Source organism: Pongo abelii, chromosome 4 (assembly GCF_028885655.2).
Source record: "Pongo abelii isolate AG06213 chromosome 4, NHGRI_mPonAbe1-v2.0_pri, whole genome shotgun sequence".
In the NCBI taxonomy this organism is placed as follows: Eukaryota; Metazoa; Chordata; class Mammalia; order Primates; family Hominidae; genus Pongo; species Pongo abelii.
Genome location: NC_071989.2, coordinates 98,546,186 through 98,565,775, shown reverse-complemented (window position 1 = coordinate 98,565,775; position 19,590 = coordinate 98,546,186). Strand labels below are relative to the sequence as shown.

General features: G+C 38.5%; 1 protein-coding gene across 10 annotated transcripts in view; it reads right to left on the bottom strand.

Annotated features, from left to right (window-relative positions):
* ADGRV1 (adhesion G protein-coupled receptor V1) overlaps positions 1-19,590 on the bottom strand; it is a 583,931-nt gene that overhangs the window by 334,381 nt on the left and 229,960 nt on the right. For all 10 annotated transcript variants that reach the window (XM_054555740.2, XM_054555742.2, XM_054555736.2 and 7 more), the window contains 6 exons: positions 16,549-16,692; positions 13,981-14,155; positions 11,706-11,841; positions 8,106-9,211; positions 3,717-3,834; positions 605-776 (listed from right to left, as the gene is read on the bottom strand). In XM_054555740.2, coding sequence (XP_054411715.1) covers positions 605-776; positions 3,717-3,834; positions 8,106-9,211; positions 11,706-11,841; positions 13,981-14,155; positions 16,549-16,692 — 1,851 coding nt within the window. The remainder of the gene's footprint in view (positions 1-604; positions 777-3,716; positions 3,835-8,105; positions 9,212-11,705; positions 11,842-13,980; positions 14,156-16,548; positions 16,693-19,590) is intronic.

Here is a 19,590-nt window from a genome sequence, read left to right as displayed (position 1 = left end):
AGTGGCCATGCCATGACTATTTGAATACCAAAAAGAAAATCACTTAGTAAGTAATAAAAATTATTTGAATTTGAATTTATAGTGATACTGAAAGAAATGTTATTGGTATATAAAAAAGAGATAGCATGCAAGATAAATGTGATTCTAACAGTATATATTTAATATTTTATTAATTTTAATGTGTAGAAGAGATAGCATATTGACATGTCTTTTATTAAGCATGTGTTCATTTATTAAGCAATGATAAACATTTTTTTCTTTGTATGTAAGTAGGAAGGGGCTAATAAAAAGAATTGTGAATAAGACATTTATTTCTAGAAAAGGAAAGAATTGTACCAAGAATACAAATAAAAGAAGTTACACCTACATGGTTGTTATTTTAGAATGGCAAGAAACAAAAAAATAGAAAAATGACAAGTTTATTTACAAAATTCCATTATCTAAACAAGTCTGTTGTCAGCAAAGAGATTTAGACATTATGGCTAAGAAAAACACAAAGAATCTCCATATCAACAATGTGTAAGCTTCAATAGTGGTTTTAAAATGATTAATTCTAAAGAAATATAATTAGAAGTTGACACTAGTGTGTCTCTTCATTTCTTACCTTTTCTGGTTTGAGTTCAATGCTGATAAAGCATTTTGTTTGACCCGTTGTACAGGTTGTGGTCCCTGACACAGGCTGAAGTTCCTCCATCAGGTTTACCCCATCCTTCTGGAGCACGACGACTGTTTTGTTAAGTGTGACTCGCCAAAAGACCCTGACGTCTTCAAAGGCCCTACGAGCAAGAAACCCATCAATGCCTTAACAGAGGGTGTCATCCCCATGTCTAATAGAGTTTATTATCACTGTGCCAAATGGTACCTCTTCATCCAAAGTATAGCACTTACTTTACCACTGATCATGCTGAAAATGACCAGTTTTCCTCACTACAGATAAGAGAATTAAGCCTCAGGGCTTACGTGGTTTTCTTTGACTACACTCCATTCAACAATGAATAAGTATCCTAATACTCTGTATAAGGAATGCAAAAACAAATAATATTTTTCAAGAAGGAAATAAAGGGCATTCAATTAGGAAAAGAGGAAGTCAAATTGTCCTTGTTTGCAGATGACATGATTGTATATCTAGAAAACACCATCATCTCAGCACAAAATCTCCTTAAGCTGATAAGCAACTTCAGCCAAGTCTCAGGATACAAAATCAATGTGCAAAAATCACAAGCATTCTTACACACCAATAACAGACAAACAGAGACCCAAATTATGAGTGAATTCCCATTCACAATTGCTTCAAAGAGAATAAAATACCTAGGAATCCAACTTACAAGAGATGTGAAGGACCTCTTCAAGGAGAACTACAAACCACTGCTCAATGAAATAAAAGAGGATACAAACAAATGGAAGAACATTCCATACTCATGGGTAGGAAGAATCAATATCGTGAAAATGGCCATACTGCTCAAGGTAATTTATAGATTCAATGCCATCCCCATCAAACTACCAATGACTTTCTTCACAGAATTGGAAAAAAATACCTTAAAGTTCATATGGAACCAAAAAAGAGCCCGCATTGCCAAGACAATCCTAAGCCAAAAGAACAAAGCTGGAGGCATCACGCTACCTGACTTCAAACTATACTACAAGGCTACAGTAACCAAAACAGCATGGTACTGGTACCAAAACAGAGATATAGATCAATGGAACAGAACAGAGCCCTCAGAAATAATGCCGCATATCTACAACTATCTGATCTTTGACAAACCTGACAAAAACAAGCAATGGGGAAAGGATTCCCTGTTTAATAAATGGTGCTGGGAAAACTGGCTAGCCATATGTAGAAAGCTGAAACTGGATCCCTTCCTTACACCTTATAAAAAATTAATTCAAGATGGATTAAAGACTTAAATGTTAGACCTAAAACCATAAAAAACCTACAGGAAAACCTAGGCAATACCATTCAGGACATAGGCATGGGCAAGGACTTCATGTCTAAAACACCAAAAGCAATGGCAACAAAAGCCAAAATTGACAAATGGGATCTAATTAAACTAAAGAGCTTCTGCACAGCAAAAGAAACTACCATCAGAGTGAACAGGCAAGCTACAAAATGGGAGAAAATTTTTGCAATCTACTCATCTGACAAATGGCTAATATCCAGAATCTACAATGAACTCCAACAAATTTACAAGAAAAAAACAAACAACCCCATCAAAAAGTAGGCAAAGGATATGAACAGACACTTCTCAAAAGAAGACATTTATGCAGCCAAAAAACACATGAAAAAAATGCTCATCATCACTGGCCATCAGAGAAATGCAAATGAAAACCACAATGAGATACCATCTCACACCAGTTAGAATGGCGATCACTAAAAAGTCAGGAAACAACAGGTGCTGGAGAGGATGTGGAGAAATAGGAACACTTTTACACTGTTGGTGGGACTGTAAACTAGTTCAACCCTTGTGGAAGTCAGTGTGGTGATTCCTCTAGAACTAGAAATACCATTTGACCCAGCCATCCCATTACTGGGTATATACCCAAAGGACTATAAATCATGCTGCTATAAAGACACATGCACATGTATGTTCATTGCGGCACTATTCACAATAGCAAAGACTTGGAACCAACCCAAATGTCCAACAATGATAGACTGGATTAAAAAAATGTGGCACACATATACCATGGAATACTATGCAACCATAAAAAAGGATGAGTTCATGTCCTTTTTAGGGACATGGGTGAAGCTGGAAACCATCATTCTCAGCAAACTATTGCAAGGACAAAAAACCAAACACCGCGTATTCTCACTCATAGGTGGGAATTGAACAATGAGAACACATGGACAGAGGAAGGGGAACATCACACTCTGAGAACTGCTGTGGGGTGGGGGGAGGGGGGAGGGATAGCATTAGGAGATATACCTAATGCTAAATGACGAGTTAATGGGTGCAGCACACCAACATGTCACATGTATACCTATGTAACAAACCTGCACGTTATGCACATGTACCCTAAAACTTAAAGTATAATAATAATAAAATTAAAAAAACTTAAAGTATAATAATAATAAAATTTTTAAAAACAGAAAATTTAAAAATATATATATTTCTCTATTATGTCCAAAAAATGTGAAAATGAGAATTATAGGGAGTTTCTAAAGGCAAGTAAATGTTCCTCATTTCTCTTTTAAAAAGAATTTTTCTAAAGAAACAACACTTCCACTCATAATGGTTGCTATTGTAAAATAGGGCAAAGGGAGACCTACATTCTCACAGATTATTTAGGCCCAAAATGGAAAATGTAATATATACACATGTGCATGTGTGCATACCAAGCACATGTATGTGATGAGCATCCAAAGATGCTACTATACAGTTTTAAGTTGCAAACAAAATTTTGGTACTCCAAGTCTTCCTCACAGGAAAATAGTATGTATGTAGAGTGAGCAGATAATAGGCAATATGATGAAGTGATGACCTACATAGTCTGATATTCGTATGGTACTTCATGAAGTATAAAACACTCAAGGTAACCCTAAGTTATGATCATAAACGAAGTATCATAATCACAGATTAAGAACTAGAGCACCTGAAGACATGCCAAATTCCACACTACTTCCTTCTATCTTACCCTGCCTCTACCATTGTATGAATTGAAATTACATTTGTACAGACGCACAGAACGTTACGTCTTCCATATACTACATATACACATACCTGTTTGGCTGTCTTGTGACAATAAGGTGCAATCTTCTCATATCACCTCCTTCCCTGAGTTCTAGTCCACTCTGGGACTCCTCACTGAATCCTATGATGCCATTGTGAAGGTCACTCCCTGAAAAAAAGAATGGAGGACCACAATATATTCAAGAATTATTTACAAGACCTCCCATGCTCCACTAATCTTGCCAGCTCAGATGGTTTAAAAGTGAGAAATTCACAGGTGGTGAGGAGAGCTACAGTTGTTAAAAGACCTTTATTAAAAATAAACTAAACTGTGATAACATCAAGGTGGCTAACTGTTGGGAATAGAAGAAAAGAAGAAATAAAACATCAAATCCCACTCTTTCCCCCGACACACACATATTCATTTTTCTATTAAGATCCTACTTTACATTTGACAGTACTTGAAATTTTAGATATTTATCTGTTTTAAGGCTATATATCCCCCACAGAATGTAAGCCCTACTAGAGCAACAACTTTTATTCACTACTGTATCCCCAGCTCCGAGAACAGAACTGAGCATATAAATGTTGAATAAATACTTGTCAAATAAATGAACTCTGTTCAATGGATTTACCTTTACCTAAGAGGTTTGATTAAAAGACCATCTATGCTATCCATGAAGCTATTTGCCCCAGAACAAAACAGAAATATTAAGGAACTCCTTAGTATCTCTGGGTATCAGAAACTTTCCTAAGCAACACTTGAGGTTACGGGTACCATTATACTAAAAAAAAATGTTTAAACTGGAACAAAACTAGGGTTCAAACTATACAGAAATCATCACTTCAAATCCTAGGCAGCAACTAAGCCAGCTTCTCAGACTAGAGAAATACCACTGCATAGTTCTGACTGCTTTCTATTCTCCATGGCCCAGTTTTGCATTGATCCTAGACGCAATGATCCTAAAGCAATCAGCCTCAAAAACCATGTGTATTAGTTCATTTTTATGCTGCTATAAAGATGCTACCTGAGACTAGGTAATTTATAAACAAAAGAGGTTTAATTGATTCACAGTTTTGCATGTCTGGGGAGGCCTCAGCAAACTTACAATCATGGTGGAAGGGGAAGCAAAGCACCTCGTATATGGTGGCAGGAGAGAGACAGCAAAGGAAGCGCTACTTTTCAACCATCAGACCTCATGAGAACTCACTCACTATCAAAAGAACAGCATGGGGGAAACTGCCCCCATGATCCAATCATCTCCCACCAGATCCCATCCTTGACACATGGGGATTTGGGGGATTACAACTGGAGATGAGAATTGAGTGGGGACACAGAGCCAAACCATATCATCATGTGTACCCATCACCCTGAAACCTGATTCCTGGCATTCTAAGGAGACAGAACTTCTGAAATTAGGGAGTAGGTTGGGTTAAGGAAACAGAAAACCACTGAACTGTCCTGATAGGGAAGAACTGGTAGTCATCAGCCCCTGGACCATTTCCCTGGTCTTAAAGTAAATGCAGAGCCCCTTTATTAGGGACATGCAAGTGATGGGCTACATTTGTCCTAGGGTCTCATGTGTGTTTTGTTTCAGACTGCCAATCCTCATCCTCACCAATTAATCACTACAATCACTTCGTAGCCTGGTATCAGAATCTGACATTGACTTTTTATCTTTGGCAGCAATTGTTTTCTTGTCACCTTAAGTGAGGATTTGGGCTCTTCAAGCAGATTACAAGACTATCACAGCAGAACCCTCATTTCCTTTTCCAAGGCAATAGCAACTAGCATGATTCTAATGAAAATAACACTTCCCTTGTCACATTTACAATAACAAATTTGATTTCAAATTTCTAGTAAAATGATTCCAGACTTGTAATGTGCCAATGATCAAAATCAAAACTAAATAAACTATTTTTTCCCTGACTCACTCAGAAAGTTTGTTCTAAAATCTAAATGTGAAAAGATTATAAAGGTAGGTGGATGCAGCAAAATTAATTATCCAGTTAAGTGAGAAATATTATTAAGAAAAAAATGTCAGGTAGGGAAAAGATGAGGGCAACATTTGCAGGTAAAGGAACTTAAAGTATTACAACCACGTGAATGTGCCTGATGGTGTAGTCAGGCCAATTACATCATATGACGTTAGTGGTAGCTATGGTAGGGTATCAGTCATTTGCCACAGGTGTGTGATGAGTGTGCCTTATGTAGGGAAGGTAAACATTACAGAATCTCACAGAGCTCAGCTGAGTTACCATTTGCCTGCTGAGTTAAAACTAAGCTCAGAGCTGATGAAGGGATAGGCACTGGTAGGCTATATCGTCTGATAAAACAGGGAAGCACTTCCATTCCAGTTGGTACCTAACTTCTGTCCTGAGCCCCGAAAGAACCCTCTGCCACTTCCCTAACCAGGACTACAAGACCTCCCCATGATCCAGTAATTAATAGAGTACGGCTTAGAACAGCAAAGAACCTCCAGAAGCCATTTTAACGGGCCTGGCCGGTGCCAAACTAATTGTTAAGTATTTTTACTATCAGCACTGGTCATATTCAAATAACTGTAATAAAATACCTGTGTCATAGAATGAGAAGGAGGATGCTGACTGCCAAATTAATTTTTTTTTTTTTTTTTTGAGACGGAGTCTCACTCTGTCGCCCAGGCTGGAGTGTAGTGGCATGATCTCGGCTCACTGCAAGCTCCGCCTCCCGGGTTCACACCATTCTCTTGCCTCAGCCTCCCGAGTAGCTGGGACTACAGGTGCCCGCCACCACGCCTGGCTAATTTTTTGTACTTTTTTTAGTAGAGATGGGGTTTCACCGTGTTAGTCAGGATGGTCTCAATCTCCTGACCTTGTGATCCGCCCACCTCAGCCTCCCAAAGTGCTGGGTTTACAGGTGTGAGCCACCGTGCCCAGCTACCAAATTAATTTTAATAGAAATATATAGATGGCATTAAGCCAATTTGAATCAAAATCAGTAAATAACTTGTAGAATAGAATAAGAATTTACAATACACTTCATAAACTGTAGAAACAGGAATAAATCATACTAATTGATGTAAATTTGTAGGTTAACATAAATGAGATAATGCTGAGCATATGAAAGGAAGTTAAAAGATTGCAAAATTATGACTGAATTAAAACTGAGTGGCTAAAATAAAATACGAACTCCAGCAAGCATCAAATCTCAAAAGTATGTTTTGAGGTCTATTGCACAGAAAGGTGAATATAGTTAATATAGAGTACTGTACATTTCCAAGTTTCTAAGATAGTAAATATGAAATATTCTCACTATAAAAAATGTTAAGTACTTGAGGTAATGTACATGTTAACTAGCTTGATTAAATTATTCTACAATGCATTTACTAATCATAACATCATTCCTTGTACCCTCTAAATATGTATAATTATAAGTTGTCACTTTACAATAAAATATAAAAATGAAAAAAGAAAAGAATCATGAGATAGCCTGTCACTTCTCTAATTCCTATAAGGTATTGACATGCTGATGTATTTCATTTAAAGAAATACAGTATGATTTCTACACTACACCCATACCGGGTGCAGTGGCTCACGCCTGTAATCCCAGCACTTTGGGAGGCTGAGGCAGGTGGATCACAAGGTCAGGAGTTCAAGACCAGCTGGCCAACATGATGAAACCCTGTCTCTACTAAAAATAAAAAAAATTAGCTGGGCGTGGTGGCAGGTGCCTGTAATCCCAGCTACTCAGGAAGCTGAGTCAGAGAACTGCTTGAACCCGGGAGGCAGAGGTGGCAGTGAGCTGTGATCATGCCATTGCACTCCAGCCTGGGCAACAGAGCAAGACTCCATCTCCAAAAAAAAAATAACAATACAGTATGATTTCAGAGGTAAACTGCAAACTGTCATGAAAAGATTGCATAAGATACATGAGAAACAAAAAAATTATTAAAATTTTAAGCTATTGTAACATATATACACAATAGTATGATGGCTATATCAACTACATTGGGTCAAAAGCAAAACAAAAGGCAACAGTTTAAATCTTTTTGGTAACAGAAAAAAAAAAGAATTTCCTGCCAATGAGATCTTTGAATTTAGGATAGATTACTGAAAGTAGCTGGTAAATTTAGAATGAAGTTTCAAAACAGGATAAGCAATCATGTGTTTGGATGATTAAATCAAATGTTCTTTATATTTTGAGAGTATAGATTTATAGATTGTATTACTGGCTCTGATCTCAGTGACATTTATAGTACATTAAATTACAGGGCCCTCACAACAGCACATCATGAGTTCATGTCACGGGTCCATGCTACAGAAAAACAACACTTTCATGCATTCCTATGAATAACTTAAGTACTTCACCTTCTTCCTTTAAATTTAAGCTAGATTCATCTTAATACAAATTATGTACCACAAAAGTACATTTTTATCTCCATCATTTCAAAGATATACCTGCAATAATAACCATGGCAAAAGCTGCAAATCCAGTGTCATCCTTCCCCTCCACAATCTCTGCTCCCCCTTGAGGGTTTGTGAGAAACACGTAGAAGAATTCCTGTCCCTCAGGCTCATCATCATCCAAAATTTGAACTGATACTTTACGTTCTCTTTCTCCATCTAGGAATATAAGGGTAAGAGTTTGTTCTTCAAAGTCTTCTTCTTCAACTGCCCATGTTAGGTTGGAAATTCCATAGATACCATGAAAGGGCAATGCATTTGGTTCCATCTGAGCACATCTTTCACCGAAAGTTTTAACTGTTATGCTGACATTGCCAGTAAACCCACCAGTTCTTCGGATAAGAACTTCTGCAGTGTTGAATGTGCCATTCTTCATCTCCTCTTCAACATAAACAATGGATGGCCCGAGGCTGAACATTCCATGAATGGAAACATTGGCAGTTACAGTGGCCACATCAGGCTTTTCAGACACAGCAGGTGTGCCATGAAGGGTGACAAGTTTCTCAGGGATGGCAGATACACCAGTTGCCTCTGTAACAATGGCAACGACATTGGTTGGCTGCAGAATGGTAGTCGTCTTGCTTGTGCTGAGGTATGTGGTGGATTCAGTTTCTATAGGAATGAGAGTTGTGTCAACTTCTACAGCCACAGTTGTCATGGGGAAGGAAATATCCATTCCTGCCAGGTCATCGTTATCCAATATTGTAATCACTGCAACACTGAAATCTAGATTCAGGCGTGGGCTCCAATTAACATCAAACTTTTGTAATCCCCTAATTTCTACTGAAGTAAGGTTAATGTAAAAAAATTCTTCTATCTCAGAAAGCTGATCATTAATAATGGTTATTTCAAAATCAACCTCAGTTTGGAATTTTTGAAAAAACAGTTCCCCATTCTGAACAGGCTCAAAATCTTCCAGTGGCTTGGCGCTTCCTGCAGTGGTCTGATAAGAAACTTTAATAAGATCGCTGTGGAACCCAAATAGTCTTTGTACATGTAATCTGATCATCTGTGTATCTTCTGACACTATGATATTTCTTGAGCTAGTGGAAAATTGGAAGACGCCCATTGGTTCAATTTCAGCAACGATGAAACCTGATCTAGGAAAAAAATTAAATCATGAAGAAACTGATTTTAAAACATAGGAATATGACTGTAGAGATTCATCATTCACATATTTAAAATGCTGCTCATGAGGGCAGCAACTTAACAATGACGTGCCATTTCAAATTCCATCAAACCCTATTTATTGATACGTAGGGGCAAAAGAAATGTTAAGAACAGGAGCTGCAAAAGCAGGGACAGGAACTAACAAGTCTGAGCTAAATAAAAAGCTTATAGGTCTCTGGTCTATTTCTCCATCATCCCAGAGCAGCTGTCTGAGGGATCTGAAAATCAGGCTCTCCCTTAGGATCAGTACAAGGGGAACAATATTACTACAATGTTCTGGACCTCTGCCAGCTTTCTTATCTACCAAATAGAAATAGTTACTGGCACTAGCAGCAAAATCCTTGCTTTCTTCAGCTGCCAGTAATGGAACTAACCCCTCATGCAAATGTGGCTAAAACTTTATGTATGAATTAGAAGAGACACCCATGATAGAATAATTTATCTTTAGTTTTTTTCCTATAGATTTTTGTTGTGAGTTAATAGCTATATCAGAGGTTACAACTGCTGGCCTCTCGGCCTAATTCTGTCTGCAGGTATATTTTCTTTTGCTAACAAGTTTTTGGTTTTAATATAAATTTAAATGCCTTTAGGGAGGATTCTTCAGGTCCCATCACTCTCTCTTGTCAAGCAGCTAGCACTCAGTACATAAAAACAGTGGTTAATACCTCACACAGAGGCCATTCAGCCTGGGTTGAAATCATGGCCCCAACATGTATTAACTGTGTGCTTCTGGGTTTATCGCATAATCTATCTATGACTTTCATCATCTATAAAATGAGACAAATAATATAATCTACTTCATAAGGTTGTTGGGGAGAGTAAAGAGAGAGAGACTGTGTGTGTGTGTGTGTGTGTGTGTGTGTGTGTGTGATTTATGCCTGGCTTAGAGTAAGCACTATAAGATTTATGCCTGGCCGCGGTGGCTTACACCTGTAATCCCAGCACTTTGGGAGGCCGAGGTGGGCGGATCACGAGGTCAGGAGATCGAGACCATCCTGGCTAACACAGTGAAACCCCGTCTCTACTAAAAATACAAAAAATTAGTAAGGCACGGTGGCGGGCACCTGTCGTCCCAGCTACTCGGGAGGCTGAGGCAGGAGAATGGCATGAACCTGGGAGGCGGAGCTTGCAGTGAGCCAAGATAGCGCCACTGCAGTCCGGCCTGGGCGAAAGAGCGAGTCTCCGTCTCAAAAAAAAAAAAAAAAAAAAAGATTTATGCCTGGCTTAGGGTAAGCCCTATAATACTACTTCTTGTTGTTTTTGAGACGGAGTCTCACTCACTCTGTTGCCCAGGCTGGAGCACTGTGGCGTGATCTCAGTTCATTGCAACCTCTGCCTCCTGGGCTCAAGCGATTCTCCTGCCTCAGCCTCCCAAGTAAGCTGGGACTACAGGCACGTGCCATCACACCTGGCTGATGTTTTGTATTCTAAGTAGAGACGGGGTTTTGCCATGTTGGCCAGTCTTGTCTTGAATTCCTAACCTCAGGTGATCTGCCTGCTGTGGCCTCCCAAAGTGCTGGGATTACAGGCGTGAGCCACCACGCCTGGCCAAGCACTATAATACTGTTAATAACTATTGTTGCTGTTAAAGCATTTGAATTTGTAACCCTAAAATATGTTCTCTGGATGAACATTTTAAAAATGGCATACGTATAATCTAAAGTCATACTTTATTTCCCCAATGGAGATCCCCCACACATAAACATGTACACAAACATACTTGAATACACTCTAGTTTTCATACCCCAAAATTTTCTTTATTTTACACGTAAACTGAAGAACAGAAAGATCAAATAATTTTCTCAAAGTTACACAGTGAGTAAGTGGCAGAGCCAGGACTAAATCCCTAAGTCTGAATAGCAGGTCTGCCGTCTGCTGCTCTGGTGAAGTCTATCCCAGAAATAAGGAAAGTAAATTGCTTTTGGTTGGTACGTATTATCTGCAAATATACTGTATTTGCAGAAAGAGTCATTATAGATACACAGTAAAATTCAATAAAATTAAATTAAAGTTAAAGGGCCACTGGTCCAAACAAGTAACATTGTCACCCTACTGTGATGTCTTATTCGTACTTAATCTTATTCTCACTCTTAATCATGTGGGGCAATCAGGTATTTTCAGCTTCTCAGAAGATAGCTCCCTTTAACAAGAGGAGAACTGCCATCATGGCTCTTAGTGGAGATGGTACCCCAGCCCCCATTCTCAAGGTGGGGCATGAGGAACTCTCTTTAGGGCAAGCAGTGGGTGGTGGGGCTCCTGAGAGCTGCCTCCCTCTCCGGCATGCACGCCATGTGATGCTCTACACTAAAACTATGTTTGTATTTGCTTCAAGGAGAATAATCCTTGTGCCTTTTTCTGTTTTGATGGATGAATTCTAGATTATTCCTCAGATAATTTCTTGGGTGAGAATGAGGCTGGTCTTACTGGAGTTGAGCTCCGCCAGGAGCGCTGCTCTGCACTCCTGATAGGTGAAGAACAAAGGCCTCTGGCCGACCAGGGCTGGGAAACGTCCACAGGAAAACTCCTTTCCTTTGTTCACCGTGGGAAAATGAAAGGCTCCCTGAAAGAAAACATGAAAAGCAAAGCAGGGTATTATTTCTTATCTTAAATTGGGATTTGACTTTTAAAACTGTAGTAATGCATTTTCTTTTCCAAAATTCGATTATAGTTCACAAAAGGTAAAACATTTTTTAAAAGGGGCGGGGGGAGAGATAAACTTACAGGAGACCACACAAATCTTGCTTTCGGTCCCTGTTTACTTTTCTCCTTTATATCTTTTTCTTTCCTGGCTCAATGACAAAATCCAGCAGTGAAAAGGACTGGTGTTAGGCAAGCTTTAATACAGACTTAGTGTCAGGCTTTGGTTTAAATTCTGGCCCCAGCATATTTTTAGGATACATATTGAAGTAGACTGGGGTGAAATATCATAATCTATGTATTTTACTTTAAAATGCTTCAGAAAAAATGTCACAAATATGGCAGACTGTAACAACTATTAAATCCAGTCAAGGCCAGGTGCAGTGGCTCACGCCTGTAATCCCAACACTTTGGGAGGCCGAGGAGGGCGGATCTTGAGGTCATGAGTTTGAGACCAGCCTGGCCAACATGGTGAAACCCCATCTGTACAAAAAATACAAAAATTAGCCAGGCATGGTGGCACGAGCCTATAATCCCAGCTACTTAGGAGGCTGAGGCAGGAGAATACCTTCAGCCCGGGAGGTGGAGGTTGCAGTGAGCTGAGATGGCGCCACTGCACTCCAGCATGGGTGACAGAGTGAGACTCTGTCTCAAAAAAAAAAATTAAAAATAAAATAAATAAATAAATCTAGTCAGTGAGTTTATGGGTGTTCACTGTACTTTTCATTGTGTTTGAAAATTTATTACAAAGGCTCAAAAAACTAAATGAACCTGTTTGAAGATACAGATCTATTATTTGGGAACTCCTGTTATTTTAGTTGAATCAAGTTAACATAAACTCACAAAAGCGTTTGAAGATTAATGTGATATGTAAGCACGAAGCTGCATATACACTCATAATAAGCAATATTTCTACACATAAATCTTTTCGTATGTAGCAAGTGGTTACTAACATAAAAAATTTTCACAAACACCCTAGATTATATGAAGCTATGCATATCACCCAAAGTGACAGAGGGGTATGGAAGTAAAAGATAAGAGTTTCTGCAGGAAAAACAGGGCTAGAAAATAAACAGGAAAAAATAATTAAATATCTTTAACTTAGGAGACATGCCAAAAGGAAAACGAGGAGCCAATGTCTGAGACATCACATCAGGGGCACCTATGCAGTGGCTAAAGAAACCCCAGTATCCAAGGCAGTTATCACACTATGGTGTCTCTCAATCATGCAGCTAATTTCTCTCTTTCTGTTTTCTGGGTTTCCTGTTAGGATGGAAGCTGGCATGAAAATGTTGTCATTTTCACTGGCCTAGCCCTCACCCCCCATCTTCTATAGGACCTTAGCTTTCATTCCTTCTTATCTCTCAGTGATGCCAAGATCTTGGGAAAATGAAAATCATACCCTCCTCTCTGAGGGACTGAGGATCTCAGTCCTCTGCAGGATTCATCAGGTTTCTTACTGAGCGTAAATGGCGTTCGCTTGGTGACCAACAAGACCCTGTGAATCAACGAGGGAGATCCTCAGATTCAGAGCCCACTGGAGCGTTCTTTATAAACTCTCATTATCTAAATTTGCAATGGGCTTGCTATAACACGGTAGAGGTCAAACCATCTAATATTCGCATCTCACTAACTCTCAAAGACCTAATGGTATACTTAAAAAAATAAAGTATCTAAAGTAACAGCTGCCCTACTGCCAGAAATAGTCAGGTGAACATGGAAATGCATACAAGAGCTGTATGTATTTTTATTTTTCTTATTACTGTATTTTCCAAATTTGATTCTTAGAACTACTTTCAACAAACTCCTATTGCATGGACAGAGTAGTTTGCTTAGTGACCCTACCCTTTTGAGGTAAGGCATGAAGTTGTTAATTTGACTGAAAAAAGCTTCTCTCCTTTTCTCACCAAGCAGCTTGCACTACTCTGATCACTTAAATATGGAAGTATTGTATTCAAAAACTATGTTTAGTGTCCAGAATAAGGGTAACCCAAGACATTTAGTGGTCAATGATATCCTTCCAATATTCTACAGGACTCATCTTAGAAAAACTACAACTCACCCAGTGTTGGGGTCATGTTGCCAACAACAATGAATTCAGGAATTTCTAACCCAGGAGCATATCCAGTGGTCCAGGCAACCGAGAGAGCGCCATATGTGCCTCTCCTAGAAATCATAACGTGGCTTGTGCCAGCAGTGATGTTCATGAGTTGAAAAGCAGTGGATTCAAATCCGACCTGAGGGAAAATCACGCTTAGAGTATTTTATTTCTCTTTAAACCTTCCTGTTTTCTGAGGAATGGGTTAAATGTAAACTTTCCCTTGGTTTATACAATATATATCCTTGTCTCATATTGAATTAAAGAGAAGTGCTTAAGAAATAACATCTCAGATTTTAAAATTTATTTTACTTTGTTATTTAGGTTATAGTTCATAGCTTTCTCTTTTTTAATCAAAATGTTATCTTTTGAATGAACAACATCCAAAAAAAGATAAGCATAACTATGGTTAAATGAAAGCAAAATATGTTAAATGGCATTTAATATGACTTGTTCATGGGTCTTTCCAGAACCTCATTTATAGAACTAAAATTTGACTTCTAAGATATAATAGTATATTTTTTCATTTATAAAGTAAGCACCATGAACTAGACCTTCTATTAGGGTTCTTTTCAGCTCTGACGTAATTTAGTATCTTTTTTTGAAGACCAGAAAACTTCAAAGTTTTTTTTAATACCCATCTTTATCACAAGCATCAAGTAGATTTTGTTTTATGTGCAACGTTCCCAGGGTATATGATTTATAGATGAAATAAGTTCTGAGCAATGAGTAAGAATAAAAGCAGATTCCTGGCTTCACATTTTGATTTGAACAATTCAGTTTACCTCTTTTGGTCTCAATAGCTATAAATTTGGGATACCATTTAATCAAGAGTTATATATTAAAACTCATTCTCCCCTTCTTAAATTGCAATGAGGAATAATAGAAAAACGTGAGAGCGTTCCGCAGGATAACTTCTGGAGCCACAGAGGAAAAGAAACAACAGCTACTTCAATTTGGCCCCAGCCTAGATTCTCTGTTACAGTGAGGCTTCTCTTTTTCTTCTTTTTTTTTTTTTCTTGAGACAGAATGTCGCTCTGTCACCCAGGCTGGAGTGCAGTGGCATGATCTCGGCTCACTCCAACCTCTGCCTCCCAGGTTCAAGTGATTCTCATGCCTCAGCCTCCCCAATAGCTGGGACTACAGGCATATGCCATCACATGCAGATAATTTTGTATTTTTAGTAGAGAAGAGGTTTTATCATGTTGGCCAGGCTAGTCTCAAACTCCTGACCTCAGGGGATTTATCCACCGGGGCCTCTCAAATTGCTAGGATTAAAAGCATGAGCCACCATGCCCAGCCCAGTGAGGCTTCTGCTTAGCGATTGCCAAAAGCTTTGAGTGAGATCATTCTTGCTACATGGCTAGAGGGCTATTTTGAAATGCCCTAGCCACATCACACACACACACACACACACACATACACACCAAACACTGATACGAGTATAGAGGATACACCAAAGACATGAATGTACCATGATGGACTCTAACCTTGCCCTTTGGGGTGATACAGTATTGTGACAATGTGCATGGATAAGGAGTAGGAAATGTTTTACTCCAAATGAATGGTTTTGCCGAATCTTTTTTTTATAACAACCCATGAACAAAAAGAAGACAACAAAATTCAAAGCATTAATAAATTCTATGTCCTCATTCACTCTTAAAGAAGAGGAGGTAAAGAAAAAAAACCTTTTACTCTCAGTTATTTTAATTGCCAGTGTATTCCATTTTAAGAGAAAAAGCACATTCATTCTCCTTGGAGAAGATGCTCAGGAGGAAGTAGCTGAAAAGCATCCCTTAGTGACCAGAGACTATATCTGCCCATATTCCTGCCCATTCATCTGTACAGATTCCTCCTCAGCATCTTGAGCCAGGCTTTCCTGAGTCACTTCAGCTCCCACCTGAAGGAGTAGGATAGAATTATATCACACAATGGCTTCAAACATACACACATTACCATAGCCACAGATAACAGCCTTGTCTTTTTCTTATATTGACAGAATCTGCCTGAAAAGAAAGGAAAGCCCTCAAGTTGTTCTTTGTTCTCATGCGCATTTATGAAATGATTGGGAAATAATCTTTCCTACAACGACCTCAGACAGAAGATGCAAATACTTAGTTGCAACCATATCACAGGATCTGACCATCAGCATTTATCTACATCAGCACAAACTCGCCCCTGTAAATCAAAGTCTGAATATTAAAGATAAACATTCACAATGTTAGTATGTGAAAAAGTGTGGAATATTAGCGCTTCATTATAATTTTAATTATTTAACATAAAATACCTCAATATTAGATACATAATATCAAGAAGAGATATGGACATATCTCTTTTTATCCTACTGAATGTTGAAAATAGACTAATTATTTTATATAATATATCTGTTACATCTACTTTGATGTTCACAGAGTTATTTATATTTAAGAAAATAGTTACTCATGAGAAATTCTAGCTCTAAGAGTCTCCGTCCTTCCTGTAAAAGCTGCCCTCTAGTGTTCTGCTGAGAGAACCACACCCAGGGCCAATTACCTGAGAATTGGCAGCTTTCTCAGAGACTGGAAGGACAGCAGATTTTGCTTCCTGAAGAATTGTTGGCATTCCATAGAAACGTCCACCGACAAGCATCACAGTCACCAGTTGCAAAGTGAAATTAGAGCCCAGTGATAGGAAGACCTATAAACAAACAGTGTCACTGATTTAGAAATAATTTTCAGAGAAAAATGCTGTTCTTTGACTTGAGCCATTAGCATACCGCCTGAGGTTGCTTAAGTACCAAACAGTTTCATCAATACATGCGCTTTCCCCCATCACAAAACAGACCACCAGTATGTAGGGTGTGAGATAAGGAGTGGAAGATGTAGAGTATAAAAAACTACAAATTGGCCGGGCGCAGTGGCTCACACCTGTAATCCCAGCACTTTGGGAGGCCCAGGCGGGTGGATCACTTAAGGCCAGGAGTTCAAGACCAGCATGGCCAACATGGTGAAACCCTGTCTCTACTAAAAAAAAAATAAATAATAAAAATAAAAATTAGCTGGGCTTGGTGGTGCAAGCCTGTGGTCCCAGCTGCTTGGGAGGCTGAGGCACGAGAATCATTTGAACCCAGGAGGCAGAGGTTGCAGTGAGCTGAGATTGTGTCACTGCACTCCAGCTTGGCAACAGTGCAAGACTCTGTCTCCCCCCTCCCCCAAAAAAGAAAAAACAAAACAAAACAAAAAAAATACAAATTTTCAAATTTTTCACATGTGCCCAAATGGCTTCACCAATGACAGTAGCCACACAGGCAGTGTTCATGATGGAATCAAGTGTCAAGAAAACGGAAGGGGCACTCTGGCGAAAGTGTCAGCTCCTATAAACTTGGCAAAACTCACTTTCCTCCTCCTCATTGAATAATTTCCTCCTCCTCATTGAATGCTAATAATTCATCATATTTACTCAAAATGAATAATTTCAGTGTACTGATTATTTGAATATGTTGGATAAATAAAAATTAATGCTATGTGTTACATATTTTCAAAATTTTAGAATCCAACAAAATAGGGGGAAACTGGAATTTATGTATTGATGTTATGCAAAAAGTTATTTTTGAAACTTACAGCACAATTTCCCATAGAAACGTTGGTCTTGGTAATAACCCCCAAGTTACCTCACAACCTGGAATATTCCCAGAAACTTTGCATATCTTGATTGAATGTAAAAAGCAACCATTTCTGTAAAGTCTCTTCTTCTTTTAAATATAATGAATTTAGATAACACATCCTCAAATTTGCAAAATATATACCGTGGTGGTATATATTTTCTGTCTCATTGATCTGTCTAATATTGACAGTGGGGTGTTAAAGTCTCTCATTATTCTTGTGTGGGAGTCTAAGTCTCTTTGTAGGTCTCTAAGAACTTGCTTTATGAATCTGGGTGCTCCTGTATTGGGTGCATATATATTTAAGATAGTTAGCTCTTCTGGATGCATTGATCCCTTTACCATTATGTACTGGCCTTTTTTGTCTCTTTTGATCTTTGTTGGTTTAAAGTCTGTTTCACCAGAGATTAGGATTGCAACTCCTGCCTTTTTTTTTTTTTTTTTGCTTTTCATTTGCTTGGTAAATATTCCTCCATCCCTTTATTTTGAGCTTATGTGTGTCTCTGCACGTGAGATGGGTCTCCTTAAGATGAGTCTTGACTCTTTATCCAATTTGGCAGTGTCTTTTAATTGGGACATTTAGTCCATTTACATTTAATGTTAATATTGTTATGTGTGAATTTGATCATGTCATTATGATGCTAGCTGGTTATTTTGCCCATTAGCTCACATTTATTTCAATGTTTAATTTCAAAGTAGGTGGTCTTTATTATAAGTCTGGCACTGTTTTGTGACCAGAAATATGCTGTAGGAACTTAACTATTGTTTATATCAATTAGCTTATAGTAAAACTGGTTACATTGTACATCATTTCACTTAAAGCTGCAGTTTCCAAGAACCTGTGGACGGACATTAACTGAGGATATATTGTACAGGAATGTAGGAATAACTATGAAACCCATGTCTCACTAAGAAGACCCCATTTGTTTTCATTATTAAGAAACAACAAAAGGCTCAGGTACACAACACATCAAAAGGTAGCACTGTAAGTATGGATTAGTATAATAGGCTTGTTGCTTATCCGGAAACGATAGCCTATTTTCTATGGATCACAAGTTTATATGAAACTAAGCTGACACTGGCTGAACACCAAACCTCCATGAAAGCAGTACCCAAATGCTCGAGCCTTCATGGAGTTGATTTGGGTGTTCCCAAAGGCTTCAGAATTCCCCTCTTCACCATTCCTCGACAGAGAGAATATATTCTCCTTTTTCATTCTCCTAGCTACACAATTCACCCTGCAAGTTTTTCTCAAGATGACTCCAATCTGTCTACTTCTTGGACAGCCTTTTTTGCCCATGAGATAATTAATCCCAATGCCATAACGCATCCAGTGGCAATGAATGCCATAATGCATGCACAGAGGATGATACGACATGTACCATCCTTGGGAGGAATTAAAAAAACAGTCACTCAATCACTTTCTGTGGTTCAGACTGAGAAAGACTGCTGTGCTGTCTGCTTGAGCCACAGGATATCCATGCATTCTGATCACCTACCGCAGATCTTGGCAGAGCAGCCTGCTATGATTTCTCCTCATTACCATTAGAGAATATCATAGCCAATTTCCCACATTTCAACTTTTCAAAGAGAGAAGCAGGTACCAGTCTCTGTATTCACAAATCCTCTTCATGTAATCTATTTCATTGCACTACTCTTTGCTAGAAGCACAAAGAAGCCTACAAATTTCTCCCCTTTGACAAGTATCAGTGTGTGTGCGTGTGCATACACATGTGCATGGGTGGCAGGTGTATATGTACACCACTGGAAACACTTCCTAGAACTTTGTAAGTATTAAATAAGTGTCTGTTACTCTCTACACAAAAATCTATTATCTCCATCCAAATAGTAATATACTTACTATAATCTGCGAATGCATTATCCAGTAGTTACTCAACATTTTCAAGGGCATTTTTTTGTGGTTCCATTTAAAT